Genomic DNA, 16,452 nt, shown 5'->3' on the forward strand with positions numbered 1-16,452 from the left:
AGGTCTTTCAAGGACAACCTTAGGGTGCTATCTCAGATTTGGCCCCATGAACTGGAATAAAAAACCTCCAAAAACATTTGCTTCTCCTAGACTGACGGCATGGAACTAATCCTTCATGTATCAAAGAAATAAATCTGAGTTCTTGTTCTATGTACAGAGGCTAAGCAAAGAAAATGATTCACTAGGGACAAAATGATACATACTTGTTCATTATAGAGGAAGTTAAAGAGTAAGGACACTGGCACCAGAAGAGGCTACTATATGAATTTTAAAAGGGTAAGTCTGTTCTAGATTTTAATTTCTTTATCTATAATATAGGGACAATAACACCTTGTTGCAGGCCTGTTTTAAAGATTAAAAAAGTGGGGTGGCCGCGGTGGCTCACATCTGTAAATCCCAACACTTTGGGAGGTCGAGATGGGTGGATCGCTTGAGGTTAGGAGTTCAAGACCAGCCTGGCCAACATGGTTGAAATACCTTCTCTACTAAATATTCAAAAATTAGCCAGACGTGGCAGATGCCTGTAATACCAGCTACTTGGGAGGCTGAGGCAGGAGAATTGCTTGCACTCAGGAGGCAGAGGTTGCAGTAAGCTGAGATTGTACCACTGCACTCCAGCTAGGGTAACAGAGCAAGACTTGGTCTCAAAAAAAAAAAAAAAAATATTTAAAAAGGCAAAAGGCAATTATCTGTAACACAAATAGGCTTTGTACAGGTAATAGCTAATATCTATAAAAATACATAAAAGAACATATATATGTACTCAACTAGTCATAATGTGTATTCCTCTACCTAGATGAGATCAAAAGAAAAAACTCAATCCCTTCCTTAAAAACAAAACAAAACAAAACAAAACAAAAAACCAAAACTTCATTAAAATCTCTTAGAGGCAGTAATGGGGTGTAAAACATAAGCTAGATAAAGCTGCAGTGACTAGTTAGAAGGTTCACAAATCCCAAAGTGATCTGGCATGGAAGTTAAACAGGTATATACATGTATTGAAATTAATTCAGCTGTACATGGAGGATTCGTGCACTTTACATACAAAGGTATGTAAAGCATATTTCAGTTAAATTTTTTTTTTTTAGAAATAGAGTTAAACAACTTCCTTCAAAAAGAAAGCCTAATCTTATGAAGGAATACCAGTAACATTTAATTTTTATTTAAAAACTACACGTAGTTCAGGTCAAGCTAGATACATACAAACGTAGAAATACCATGCTCATTTCCCTACTAGACTATAAGCTTCTTAAGGAAGAGATATACAGATAGATGTTCAGCACTTGGAATACAGTATGCACTTCTGATAACGTTCATTATAAAAACACTCGATAGACGAGGAACATTAATGGAACTTCCTCAACTTAATAAAGGGCATCTAAAAAAAAAATCCTACAGCTAACATCATATATAATAGTGAAAGACTGAATGCTGTCTCTCTAAGATGAAAACAAAGACAAGAATGTCCATTATTCCCATTCCTATTCAGCATTTGTTCAAGCCAGGGCAATTAAGCAAGAAAAGGGGAGGAAAAAAGGTATCTAGATTAGAAAGAAAAAAGTAAAAGCTAGAATTCTGACTACCCGGACTTAATAAGGATAAAATTAAATTATAGTATAAAACACTAATATTAAAAAAATATATGAACTGACAAAAAGGATAGAGAACAATCATAACAACAAGAAAATCTGTTGGTCCACATTTAATTTTTACAGAGTCTGGAAAATTTTGCTTCCAGATGATTGTTCTTACGACCTTGTACTGATATCTCAAGGTCTTGTACTGACATCTCCTTAAGGTTAGAAAGAGTGATTCCTCTTATACGCTAAAGTGAAAATTCAAGTTAAGAAGATAACTATTTCTCTCAACACTTTTATAGGGTAAAAGGTCTTGAGGTTAATGAAAATACATACTAACCTGTGAAAGGCACTCTGCGTGAATTAAGCTGTTACTCTTTGATTTACGACTGCTCATTTCAACAAATTCAAATCCTTAAAAAAATTGGCATAAATATTATAAACATAGTGACTTGAAGAGATAATACCTAAGAATTTACTGTTCTAGAATTAAATACAAGTTTTTAAAAGTAAAAAATGCTCAAACCCTAAGACCTTCAAAATCTTCGATGGCTTCATTTTGTCCAAGTACAGGATTATTCAACACTCTCATACCATACTTTAGGTACACTTGGTTTTATTGTGCTTTGCAGACAGTGCATTTTTTTAAGTAAATTGAAGGTTTATAGCAACTCTGTGTCCAACAAGTCGATAGGTACCATTTTTCAAACACCATGTCCCCATTTTGTGTCTGTCAGCATTTTTCAGCAATAAGGTATTTTAAAATTAAGGTATGTACATTTTTTAGACATAATACTACTGCACACTTAATGGACTAGTATACTGTAAATATACATTTTATATGTACTGAGAAAAGTTTTGGGTGATTTACTTTATTGTGATATTTGCTTCACCGCAATGGTCTGGAACTGAACCTGTAATAATACCTCCAGGCCTGTATGTGGTTCTTAACAGCTACTCCTCTGTTTCCATTAAATCTTCTAGTCACCTTCCCTTTCTTCCTTTTTCTTTAACTTATATGCTTCCTTTATGATTCTCCCACCCATCCATCCCACAGGATCATCCCTCATAGAAAACCTTCCTTTCTTGCTCCACTCACCAACCATACACAAATAATCATTACAGACTAGGTTAAATGCCTCTTCTTTAATTACTTATAAGTGCCTGTATTTCTCTTTATTATTTAATTATTTTGAACAAAATTATCTGTTTATTTGCTAGTGTTTCCAAATTGAGATTTTTTATATTCCAAGCATTGTAGCACAATGCTCAAAACAAAGTTGGCAATGAATAAATGGAATGAAAAAAAATTAATGAAAAATGTATAATTCTTGTAAAATTCTCCTCAAGTTACCATACTCATAGACAAATACCTTTGACTAAAAGACCTAATTTTCTTAGCACTGATTTCCTATAGGACTACTTTAACAGTTAGACAGTAACAGCTTAAGCAGTGTTTACTTAGGTATCAGGAATTGTTACAAATAATTTGCATTTATCAACTCATTTAATCCTCAAAACTACCCTATGGGATAACTACTATTATAATCCTCTTTCAAGGTTAGAAGACACAGATAGGCTAACTATGTGGACCAAAATCAAACAGTACATAAATGGAAGAGCCAGGATTTGGATCCAACCAAGTTAACCGCTTTTTTAAAAAAGTGTATTCTGGTCTCATCTAGTCTCCAGCAGGAACACAGCTTTGCTGACACCCTGAATTTTGCCCAGTGAAAGACATTTTGGAACTTTTTTACTGCCAGAACTCATAAAACTCAAGAAAAGCTGACCTATCATCAAATCACCAATGATTAACATTATAATAATGTGAGAATGACGGCAGCAAGATGAAATAGGAGGCCCTTCAGCTTGTGTTCCCAAATAGCAACAATAATTTCACAGCCACCCACGGACGAAAGTGTCTTTGTGTTAGCCTTGAGATGCAGGCAGGCGTCTGTGAAACCCCAGTGGGGACCAAGACCTGGGAAAGTCAATTTGAGGGCAGATCTTCATTCACGTGACGGATTCCCCAACTGTGGTCCAGGCTTCAGACTTGGAAAGGGCCCTGTCCTCCTGAGGGCTTAGCTAAAGCCTGATAGGACCTTGTTACCAGGGGCTGTAGCAGGATATGAAACCTATCTGGTGGTGGACTGGACTTTTTCTAGGACATTGGTCTGTACAGGGGATGAAGATATGCAGAGAAAAGACCTGTTACCAGGTGTGTGGATGGTGTGGCTTTCTCTGGGAACCTGGGAGGGCTCCTACTGGATCACTGAGTGGATAACCTGAGCAGGCACTACTGCCATAGTCCCCAGCTGCGTGGGGCTGGAACTAAGTCACAGGGTTGCTTCAGGGCCTACAGTCAAGACTTAGGTCTTCAGGCCTGTCTAAGGTGTCATGAACCTGCATGCCTCCCTTCAGGTCCTTAGGTTGGTGGGCCTGCTCTCAAGCTGTACTGAGAGGGGCTGGAGCCACTTTTAAGGGGTGTTTCAGGGACTGATGAGGGACCTGGGTCAGGTGGCCTGTTGGCAGGGCTATGGACAGTCCCATCTCCCTCCAGGATGCTGGGTAGGCAGAACCGCTTTCTGACCATAGCTGAGTGGGGCTTATGCCAAGATTCAGGGTTGTTTCAGGACCTGCTGTGGGACTGAAATCTGCCTGCCTGTCCTGAGGACATGGAAGGATGTATCTCCTGACTACAAGAGAATTTCTGTGCAGGATTTCTGTAAGACTGTGGCTAAGATGTGCTGGATTCCCAATTCAGAGCTTTTTCAGCATATGCTACGGGACAGAGACTGGTAAGTCTGTACTGATAGCACAGACAGGTGAGTCTCCTAGCAGTTCCTTGTGCAGGCAGGGTTGCTCTCAGGCTGCAAACAAGAGTAGCAGGAGCTGAGCTTCAGGGCTGTTTCAGGATATAATGTAGGACCAAGTTCAGAAAGCTTGACCCAGGGATTCAGACCGTTTTGTCTTCTTGTGGGTCCTTGAACTGATCTCAGACCACAGACAAGTTAAAGTGTCTTATCAGGGTCCACAGTTGAGACTGAGGACAGTGGACTTATTTTCTGAGGTACCAGTGTGCATGACCTTTCCTGGGCCTCTTGGTGAATAGTTTCGGTAGCAGGCTAATATCCTTGATGAATATAGGTACAAAAATCCTCAACAAATACTGGCAAATCTAACTCAACAGCACATTAGATCAATTACCATGATCAAGTGGTATTTACCTTTGGGATGCAAAGATGGTTCAACATATGTAAATCTATAAAGTGTGCTATAATGTATTAACAGAATGAAGGACAAAAATCATATGACTGACTCAACAGATAAAAAAAAAGCTTCTAACATAACTCAATATTCCTTCAGGATGAAAACTCTCAATACATTAGGTATAAAAGGAATATACTTCAACACAATAAAGGCCATATATAACAAACTCACAGCTAACATTGCACCCAAAGGTAAAAAGTTGGAAGCTTTTCCTCTAAGATCAAGAACAGGACAAGAATGCCCACCTTGGCTATTTATATTGAATACAGTTCTGCAAATCCTAGCCAAAGGAATTAGATAAGAAAATTAAATAAAAGGCATCCAAGTCAAAAAAGAGAAAGTTAAATGATCTGTTTGCAGATGACATGATTTTATATAGAGAAAACCCTTAAGACTCTACCAAAAAACTGTTAGTACTAATACATACAGTAAAGTGGCAGGATACAAAATCAACATACAAAAATCAATAAGATTTCTCCACACTAATAACTATTTGAAAAAATTAAAAACCAGTCCTAATTACAATAGCATCAAAAACAAATTAGAAAGAAATGTAACAAAAGAGGTGAAAGGTCTGTCACTGAAAACTATACAATATTGATGAAAGAAAGTGAAGACACAAATAAATGGAAAGACACTCCATGCTCACGGATTGAAAGAATCAATGTTATTAAAATGTCCCTACTACTGGAAGTGAAGGTCAAAGTAATCTACATCAAAATTCTAATGACATTTTTCAAAGAAATAGAAAAAAACCTTAAAATTCATATGGACCCACAAAGACATTTAATAGCTAAGACAATCATGAGCAAAAGAACAACGCTGGAGGTATCAGACTACCTGATTTCAATACCTAGTGCAAAATAAAGATAATTCAAAACAACATGGCTCTGGCATAAAAACAAACATACACACCACCAGAATAGAGAGTCAAGAAATAAATCCATACTTTTATAGTCGACTTATGTTCAACAAAAGTGCCAAGAACACACCATGGAGAAAGGACAGTCTCTTCAAGAAATGGTGTTAGGAAAACTGGATATCCACAGGCAGAATAATGAAATTGAACCCTCATCTCACATCATATACAAAAATCAACTAAAAACGGATTAAAGACAAATGTAAGACCTGAAACACAGGGAAATAAAACACAGGGGAAAAGCTTTTTGACACTGGACTTGGCAAAGATTTTTTTGGATATGACTCCAAAAGCACAAGCAAGAATAATGAAAACAGACATAAAACTAAAAAGCTCCTACAAAGCAATCAATCAACAGAATGAAGAGACAACCTACAGAATAGGTGAAAGTATTCGCAAATGTTACATCTGACAACAAGTTAAAATCCAAAATATGTAGTCGGTCCTCATCAGCAGATTCAACCAACTTAAGAGAGAGAAAATTTAGAGGGGGAAAAAATGCAACAATAAAAATTAATACAAATTTAAAAAACAATACATTATAATGACTATTTACAAAGCACTTACATTGTATTAGAAGTTATAAGTAATCTAGAGATGATTTAAAGCATATGGGATGGTATGTGTAGGTTATATGTAAATATCATGTCAATTTATAGAAGAAACTTGAGCATCTACAGATTTTGGTATCTGAAGGGGGTCCTGGAACCAGTTTCCTGTGGATACAGAGGGATGACTGTATAAGGAACTAAGAAAAAATAGCAAGGAAACAACCCAATTTAAAAAATAGTCAAAAAGATTTCTCACAGGACATAAAAATGTCAAATAGGTATTTGAGAAAATTCTCAGTGTTACTAATTTTCAGGGAAGTACAAACAAAACCACAATGAGATAACATTTCACACTTGCTAGGAAGGCTATTTGTTAAAAAAAGATAAAAGATGATGAGTGTTGTTAAGGCTTATGAAAAAAAAGGAAACCCTGAAACACTGTTGATAAAAATGTAAATTAGTATAATCATTATGGAAAACAGTATGGAGGTTCTTGAAAAAATTAAAAGCCAAATTATATAATCCAGTAATCCCACTGAATATCCATCCATATATACAAAGGAAATGATCAATACATCAAAGATATATCCTCACTCCCATATATACTGCAGCATTATTCACAGCCAAAATACGGAATCAACCTAAGTGTCCATCAATGGATGAAAAGATAAAGACGATGTGGTGTATATATACACAATGGAACACTAACTCAGCCTTAAACAAAAAAGAAATCCTGTCATTTGCAACAACATAGATGCATCTGGAAGATACTATGTTAGCTGAAATAAGCCAGGCATAGAAAGACAAATACCACATAATCTAATTTATACAGTAGTCTCTCCTTATCCATGGGAGATAAATTCCAAGGCACCCCTCAGATGCCTGAAATCATGGAATAGTACAAAACTCTCTCTCTATACTATGTTCTTTTAATCTGATAACCTAGATGGCTACTGAGTGATTAAAGGACACGTAGTATCAGGGGAACCCGCCCCCAATATTTCAACGTCGGTTCTATTTTCCGTAAATGTTGGCTGGCTGAGAAAGAGTACAAAGAGGACTTTTACAGCTGGGCCGCCAGGGGTGACATCACATATTGGTAGGACTATGATGCCCAACTAAGCCTCAAATCAGCAAGTTGTTTATTAAGGGTTTTAAAAGGGGAGGGGGTGTAAGAACAGGCAGTAGATCACATGCTTCAAAGGGCAAAAAGGAGAACTACTGACAAGGGTCTATGTTCAGCAGTGCACGTATTGTCTTGATAAACATCTTAAACAACAGAAAACAGGGTTCAAGAGCAGAGAACTGGTCTGACCACAAATTTACCAGGGCGGAGTTTTTCCCCACCCTAATAACACTGAGGGTACTGCAGGAAACCAGGGCGTATTTCAGTCCTAATCTCGACCACATAAGACAGACACTCCCAGAGCAGCCGTTTATGGACCTCCCCCCAGGAATGCATTCCTTTCCCAGGGTATTAATATTAATATTCCTTGCTAGGAAAATAATTTAGCGATATCTTCCCTACTTGCACATCAATTTATAGGCTCTCTGCAAGAAGAAAAATATGGCTCTTTTTGCCCAACCCCGCAGGCAGTCAGACCTTATGGTTGTCTTCCCTAGTTCCCTAAAAATTGCTGTTATTCTATTCTTTCTCAAGGTGCACTGATTTCATATTGTTCAAACACACATGTCTTACAATCAATTTGTATAGTTAACACAATTATCACAGTGATCCTGAGGTGATGTACACTGTTAGCTTACAAAGATAATAGGATTAAGATATTAAAGTAAAGACAGGCATAAGAAAATATAAAAGTATTATCTGGGAACTGATAAAAGTCCATGAAATTTTCACAATCATGTTCCTCTGCCGCGGCTTCAGCCAGTCCCTTGGTTCAGGGTCCCTGACTTCCCGCAACAACGTAGCATATACAGCATGGATATGCTGGACAAAGAAATTATGTATGTCCCAGGCAAGATGGAGCAGGACACTGCAGATTTCATCACACTACTCAGAGTGGCATGCAATTTAAAGCTAATGAATTGTTTACTTCTGAAATTTTCCATTTAATATTTTGGAACCTCAGCTGACCAAAGGTAACTGAAACAATGGAAAGTGAAACTGAGGATAAGGGGGGGACTACAGTAGGTGGAACCTCTAACAGGGGAACTCACAGAATGAAAGCAGATTTTAAATTTTCTTGTTACAAAAAAATGGTATGTGAGGTAACAGATTATGTTAATAGGCTTAATTTTGTCATTCTACAACGTATACATATATTAAAACATCATGCTGTATACCAGAAATGGATAACAATTTTATTCATCAATTAGAAAAAAAAATACATATAAAATACATATCAAAAAGCGACTAAGTGGCAGAGCCAGGATTTGAGCCCAAATAAGTTATACTCTTATTCAATTGTTACTTATTTAGCCAACTTTTTAAAAAAAGAAGTACAAACACATTTCAATAACCTGAAGGAAGATCAGCCAATATATTTTACATTCACATTTATTAATTTCATATAGTGGCAATTAGAAAACAAACCATGGTAATGCTGTTTTCTTCTCTAGAAATGTTAACAGGCCCTTAGCTGAGCCAGGCCTTGACAGACAGACCAGCAAGCAAATCTGTGTCCTCCTTAATGTGTAAGCCAGGTAGCTAAGGCCTCAGTCACCAAAAGTCCTCTGGCTCCAGCTTCCTAATTGAAAACTAAATAACAGAGTACTCAATTATTGTCTTGACCCTTAAGCATCTTCTTTCTTAGAAGAAAAGTGGTCTTCTCAGTTGTCTTAAGACACCTTCTAGCAGTCTTTTATGTCTCAAGTTTTATCTTACTCTATTTAGGTTTTTATCTTCCCTAATAACTATTATGAGAGGGAAAAACCTTTGTAGCTACATTTTATAGTCTCAACTCTGGTTTATGATGCTCTTGACTATCTCTCAGCCAAAACCTAAAATCACAAGGAACTATGTGATAATTGTCTCCTAGATTATAAGGCTAATTAAAATGTAAAAAGGAGAAAGGGTTTTGTAGTATGTTTTATTCTGTAGAACTACATTAGCTCTCTTACAGTATTGTTAGAATTAAAAGATTTTTTTTACCCACTTCATGAATTAAGAAAGAATTACTCAGAAAAATGAAATAAATGTCCACAGTTCCAAGGTAGGTATCTAATCTGCCTCTTTGCATCATATATAAATTAGGTATGCTATTAAGATCATTTTTTCTTCATTTGGGGCCAGCATTCAGAAAAGAAACAACAAACACACCACTATGGTATCTACCTTATAACCTACATAAATTTTGACTGTAAATAAAGTTTTAGTCCAAAGGTTATTTTGACATCTTGCCCCTTCATGTAATGGTCAAATATCTACTACATAATAAAGAATATTTCAAAGACAATTCTAATAGTACAGATGAGACAAGCTTCATATGGGAGAAAATACTTGCAAACCACATATCTGACAAAATATCTGTATCTAAAGAACCCTCAAAACTCAGTAATAAAACAAGAAGCAATCCAATTAGAAAATAGGCAAAACACACACGTAGACATTTCACCAAAGATATACAGGTGGCAAATAAGCATATGCAAAGATGTTTAATATCATTATCCACTAGGAAAATGCAAATTAAAACCATAGTAAGATATCACCACACACCGATTAAGAGAGCTAAAATAACTCAAAGATGGTGAGAATGTAGAGAAAATGAATCCTTCATTTAACCACTGGTGGGAATGTTTCTTGACATGGCTACTCTGAAACGTTTCTTGTCAGCAGTTTCTTAGAAAACTATAAATACACTTAACAAGCCACATAGCAATTGCACTCTTGGGTACTTACCTGACAGAAAAACTTATGTTCACACAAAAACCTGTAAAATGTATGTTCATAATAAATTTACTTGTAATAGCCAAAACACTGGAACCGATTCACTCAATGAGCCAATGGGGTTAATGAATTAGTTCCACTGATGCTTTTTCACTGAAGTCAGGAAGTACCCAGACAGTAAGGGACTGCCTTTTAAAGTTCTTCTGATATTGGACAATGCCCCTGGCTACCCAGAATCCCATGAGTTCAACACCGAAGGTTTTGTCCAAGTAGTCCACTGGTCCCCAAACACAAAGTCTCTAATTCAACCTGTAGATCAGGTCATAAGGACCTTTAAGGTTCATTACACACAGAACTCTATGGAAAGGAATGTCAACACTATGGAAAAACCTCCACAGAGAGAACACGATGAAAGTCTGGGGGGATTATCCCATTGAAGGTGCCCTGTTGTCACAGAAAAGGCCGTGAAACCCAACAAGCCTGACACAAATTCCTGCTGGAGAAATCTATGTCCAGATGTTGTGCGTGACTTCATAGGATTTACTACAAAGCCAATCAAGAAAATCATGGAAGAGATTGCAGATATGGCAAAAAGGGTGGGCAGTGATGGGTTTCAAGATACGGGTCTTAGAGAAATTCAAGAGCTAACAGATACCACACCAGAGGAATTAACAGAAGACAAGTGGAGACAGATGCTTCTGAACCACTGCCAGACAGTGAGAAAGATGCAGAAGTTAACAGTGCCAGAAAACAAATTGACGTTAGACAATCTGGCAGAACAGTTCTGAATATACAAGACTGCTCTTGTTTTCTTTACAACATGGACCCTTCTATGATACAGGTACTGGAATCAAAGCAAATGGTTGAGGAAAGGTTGATACTGTATAGAAACATTTTAAAACAAATTAGAAATCAAAAGAGATAGACAGAAATTACAATGTGTTTCTGTAGTTACACCCAGTGTGCCTACCTGTCTTGTCTCCCCTTCTACTTCCTCCACCTCTTCTACCCCTAGGCAACAAGATCAACCCCTCCTCTTCCCCCTCAGCCTACTCAACATGAAGACGAGTAGGATGCAGACCTTTACGATGAGCCACTTCAATTTAATGAATAGTAAACATATTTTCTTTATATAGTAGATATATTTTCTTTCTAAATATTTTTTCTTTAGCTTACTTTATTATAATACAATATGTAATACATATATAAAATATATATTAATTGACTGTGTTACCAGTAAGACTTCTAGTCAAGCAGACTATTAGCAGTTAAGTTTTTGGGGAGGCAAAAGTTATATGCAGATTTTCAACTGCTTTGGGTAGGGAGGGGGGTGTTTCGACCCCTAACCCTTACATTGTTCAAGAGTCAACTGCATATGGAGGAAATTCTCATTACTGCAATTCCAGAGCACTACTATATTATACATCAGAGAGCTGCTGACTATTTTAAATTTATTTCTGTATTGACAAAGTACAAAAATTATAGGAATTGTAAAAATGTGTCATCTAAAGCTGTCTGCTCTCTGAATGGCCTATGCGCATTTCCCCATGACAGTAAGTCCCCTACAATCTATACCTTTACAAAGGAAGAGATGAATTCCGAAATATCTTCACTGACCACTACTTACTGTATCTGTATTTGAAATTTTATAGTTACATGCTAACCAAAGCAGCATGACTAAATAAGCTCAAGACTCAATCACGTGTATATTCATACTTCCCATTTTTGAACTGAGGTGGCTTATTTGTCGTAATTCTCCATTCCTATGCTTTCCAAGGGTTGCTTGTTGATAAATTCTAAAAATTATGAAGTACATCCTTTACTGCTCTTGAGATTTCATGAGTACTTATAACTCTTCTTTCTCATTATGCCTTCCTCAGATCCAAACCCTCACTCAGTGCCTCTATGTCTACCTCACCAATTCTGCATAATGTATTTTAGACTAACTGTTTGGCCAACAACAATGATAACTGTTTAGTAAACTCTCTTAACATCTAAAGACAGAATTAGAAAATAGCTGACACTAATAACTTATTCCTACATATAGCTCAATAGCCATTCAGATGTCAAATGTTTTCCTACCTTAGAAATAGAATATAAAAGCCCTCCATTTAGTTTGCACAACTAACTTAAGCTCCTCATCTTAGGTTAGTTCTAATCACTGTTTTTTAGACTAACATAATCCTAAACTTTGTGGGAGAAGCAACCTGGATGAATTCCTGATGACAGTCCTTCATGTCAAATTTGAAGTTTGGTCAATTTACCAAATACTTCTCTGCTTGCTGACTAGCAAACGTATACAACTTCTATCTATATTATTAGCAGATTACAACTAACTTAGAATAGCTTCTTAAAAGAATTCAGAATTATCAAATCTTACAAGGGCACACACATGAGACTTGCTTTGGGATACTCCACCAACTCCATTTGAAAATAAGTTGCTCAATAAATTACTGCTGAATGAATACGTTGCAAATATAAGTTTCAAAGTATATTAATATATGTTGACTATGTTAATACAAAATATGTTTTCAACAGATTATTGCTTCACCTAAATAATACTGTTGTCATAAGTCACTCACAAGTCCTTTCATGCAACAGACTGTATGCATTCAACTTGCTACTGTCAGCAATGTAAATAAGATATAAATTTTCTGATGATGCTGAGTTAAGCTATGATAACAATTCATGGTTCATGAAATATGACCAAGCACCACAGATTGGCATTATCTGCTCAATTTCCATACGTGTGTTTCAGTATGGGTAATAGATATTCATATATAAATGAGTTCATGGTTTTAGTTTCCAGCGTTGCTTAAAGATGTATTTTCACTAAACTGAAAGACAAATTTTTACTGGAATGACATTACAACTGATCTAGAAAATGAGCACATTTTGAAAAACGATTAAATAAAATGTTTAATCTACATAAACTGTAGTTAATAAGACAACCAAGTAGCTACAAGTCAACGCCAGACCTTCTCAATCAATTTAACCTAACATTTTAGTGTTTACTTATTACAAGGCTGTGACAAGCATTATGGGAAAGATGAGAAATATAAAATTTGGTCTCTAAACAAAACTTACAATCTTGTTGGAATAATATATATGTGTATATGTATGTGTACATATGTATCTCCCACTGATAAGGCAGTATCCGCATAAAACGAGGGATACACTCATAGGGTTAGTAAAGAAAGGGACCTCAAAAAACACATAGTACTACCTATAGAAGTGAAAACAAACACAGAGATTTTAAATGACCTGCCCAAGATGACATAGCTTACTTAACAGCAGCAGTAGCTGTTAGGTCTATTGACTCCCAGAGGTTGGTTAGTCTCAACTGGCATGAAAAAAACCCTGCAAACATCAGAAAAGTCATCAAAATCATCATTGTGCTTTTCTTTAGGAGACAAAACATAGCACGATAATACATTGTGAAAGAACACGGTTAGTATAATAGATGTTTAATACCAACAATTCACTTCTCTTTGAAGGTCTATGTGTACAATTTGTATTTTCTTCTGTAGACATCTTTATTTATAGATCATAAACTTTCTTCCCGTCACTAAAAAGGAATACATGTTTCATATAGAAACTTTGGAATTTTAATAAGGAATTGTGCAGATAAAATGGTAAAAAATGGAATCAGAGAATCTTTCTCCTCTATCTAATAAAGCAAAACAAAAAGTTGTTAAACAGAAATACCTTAGCAGTAACTAAAGAGACAAGTTAATAATAAACAAGCCTAGAAAACTCTATAGGAGTTCTCCATAGCTCCTAACTTTAACCTCACTCTTAAAAGCTATACTGGCATCAATAAAATCTCCTAAATTCTCATCAATATTTCAAATATGAAAAGAAGAAAATTGATGAAAATTGTAATTCAATTATTAAATTTCAAGCCCAAAAAAAAGAATTCACTGGGACTCCAGGATGAAAAACACCTACAAGGGAGGAAAAAATGCTAAAATATGGTGTCATAATATCTACAAAGTTCTGAGAGAGAAACCAAGACTCATACGTAGCAAAGATGTCACTCACATACAAAGGTAACAGGTATAGCCTTATCAAATAAGAATGAACTTATTTAGTACACAGAGCCAATAAAGCCTTGTGTTGTGGCGGGATATGGGGAACTCAACAACAAAATCCAGCCAACTAAAGCATAATTAAAAACACAATTTTACACACACACACATATACACACACACACAATAGTGATCTGTGAGTCCACTAAAATAAAAAACTAAAATCAAAAAAAGGTAAATAAATAGTAGCAGGTGGAAACACAAGCCTTCACAGACTGAAAATAATCATTCAACAAAAAAAAAAAAAAAAGAAAAAAGTGGCATGAATGCATAAGGTTGCTAATTTCATTTTTCAGAGTAGAAAGATAATAATGTCTAAACTTAAAACATGAAGTGCAAAAAAGGAACTAAAAACAATGTTTTTTTTAAGACCCAGGGTCTCACTATATTGCACAAGCTTGATTTGAATTCCTGGGCTCAAGAGATCCTTCTGCCTCAGTCTCCTAAGTACCTGGGTCCACACCTTGGCCAGCTTGAAACTTTTTTTAACCTATGATTGAGATCTCTTAAAAAAGGAATCTCTTGGGTTTAATAAATATCTGAAGTCCAGCAATTCCTATAATTTTTATTAGGTTAAAAATGTGGCATGCCTACACACACACACATTTTTAACCAAAATGGATGCTATTTCATATTTGTCACTTAAAAGAACACGAACTTTCCATAATTTATATGTGTGTGCGTGTATGTGTAATATATATACATATATGTAATATACATATATATCACATGTATTAATATATATATCACATATACATATGTATATATGTACATATGTAACATATGCAATATATGCACACATATACATTTGTATGTGTATATGTGTAATATATACATATATTGATATAAGTATATATTACATATATTAATACATGCACATATGTATATATACATATATGCTTCCCTATACATATACTAATATATAAACATATGTATATATGTATATATTACATATGTACATATATATGTGCCTATGCATACTTTACATATACACGTTATATATGCGTATATGTGTATTACATATGCATGTATGTACATATGTAATATATGTGCATATATGTATGTATATATGCATATACATATATATTACACATACACACACAAAGTAACATATTTTAAATTATTTTTTCTACAGCTGCCTTAAGGTAAAAAACCAAAAATAAGAATTGTTTAAGAAAAAGAACCATGTACCTCAGCTGGATAATCAAAAGTACTTTAGTGTTATGAGCATCTTACTAGTAAGATGAGCAGGAGCTGTAACACTGTGTACCAAAAAAAGCATTTACAAGAGATAACAGGTGTGAACATGTCCTATTTATTTAGTTGCAAAGTTGTCCAAGCGCAGGTCAAAGAGGCAACAGATAAACAATTTTTCCTACATTTCATATCAATGGTCAGTAAGGTGGCTGGCACAAAATAACCCTCTGGAATAAGAAAGTATTGTAGGCCGGGCAGGTGGCTCACACCTGTAATCTCAGCACTTTGGGAGGCCAAGGCAGGTGGATCACCCGAGGTCAGGAGTTCGAGGCCATCCTGGCTAACATGGTGAAACCCCGTCGCTACTAAAAATACAAAAAATTAGCCGAGTGTGGTGGCGGGCACCTGTAATCCCAGCTACTTGGGAGGCTGAAGCAGGAGAATGGTGTGAACCTGGGAGGCGGAGCTTGCAGTGAGCCAAGATAGTGCCACTGTACTTAGCCTGGGTGACAGAGCGAGACTCCGTCTCAAAAAAAAAAAAAAAAGAAAGAAAATATTGTAATATGTTTACCTATAAATATTTATCTAAAAAATAATAACTAAATTAAGCTTAACTAGTAAATATATAAATTGACATATTTTTACTTGGTCTTGTATCAGCAGGTCAAGTCATGTTACCAAGAGCAACCCAGAAGCCCTAAGGAAAGAGTTCAAGATCAATAACAAGAAGGGGTTCCGAGTGGCACCATCACATATTCATTTACTTTCAGCTCATTAATACACAATGTAGGTATATGAATCCAGTTTGGAGACATTACTAAATCCAGCTGACTTGTTGAATTTTTTTTTTTTTTTTTTTTATTGAGACAGAATCTCACTGTTGCCCCGGCGGGAGTGCAGTGTTGCAATCTTGGGTCACTACAACTTCTGCCTTCTGGGTTCAAGCAATTCTCCTGCCTCAGAAGACAGTAGCTGGGATTACAGGCATGTGCCACCACGC

The 16,452-nt window shown here is 35.9% G+C and overlaps 1 protein-coding gene across 4 annotated transcripts in view; it reads right to left on the reverse strand.

Moving 5' to 3' along the window:
* The window catches only part of ORC4 (origin recognition complex, subunit 4), a 96,228-nt gene that overhangs the window by 39,492 nt on the left and 40,284 nt on the right, over window positions 1-16,452 (reverse strand). For 2 of the 4 annotated variants that reach the window (XM_011969312.1, XM_011969311.1), the window contains exon 2: window positions 1,918-1,991. The exons of the other annotated variants lie outside the window; for them this stretch is intronic. In XM_011969312.1, coding sequence (XP_011824702.1) covers window positions 1,918-1,974 — 57 coding nt within the window. In that variant the 5' untranslated portion in view covers window positions 1,975-1,991. The remainder of the gene's footprint in view (window positions 1-1,917; window positions 1,992-16,452) is intronic. 4 annotated transcript variants of the gene reach the window in all.

The sequence above is a fragment of the Mandrillus leucophaeus genome, unplaced genomic scaffold, assembly GCF_000951045.1.
Source record: "Mandrillus leucophaeus isolate KB7577 unplaced genomic scaffold, Mleu.le_1.0 Scaffold880, whole genome shotgun sequence".
Taxonomy (NCBI): Eukaryota; Metazoa; Chordata; class Mammalia; order Primates; family Cercopithecidae; genus Mandrillus; species Mandrillus leucophaeus.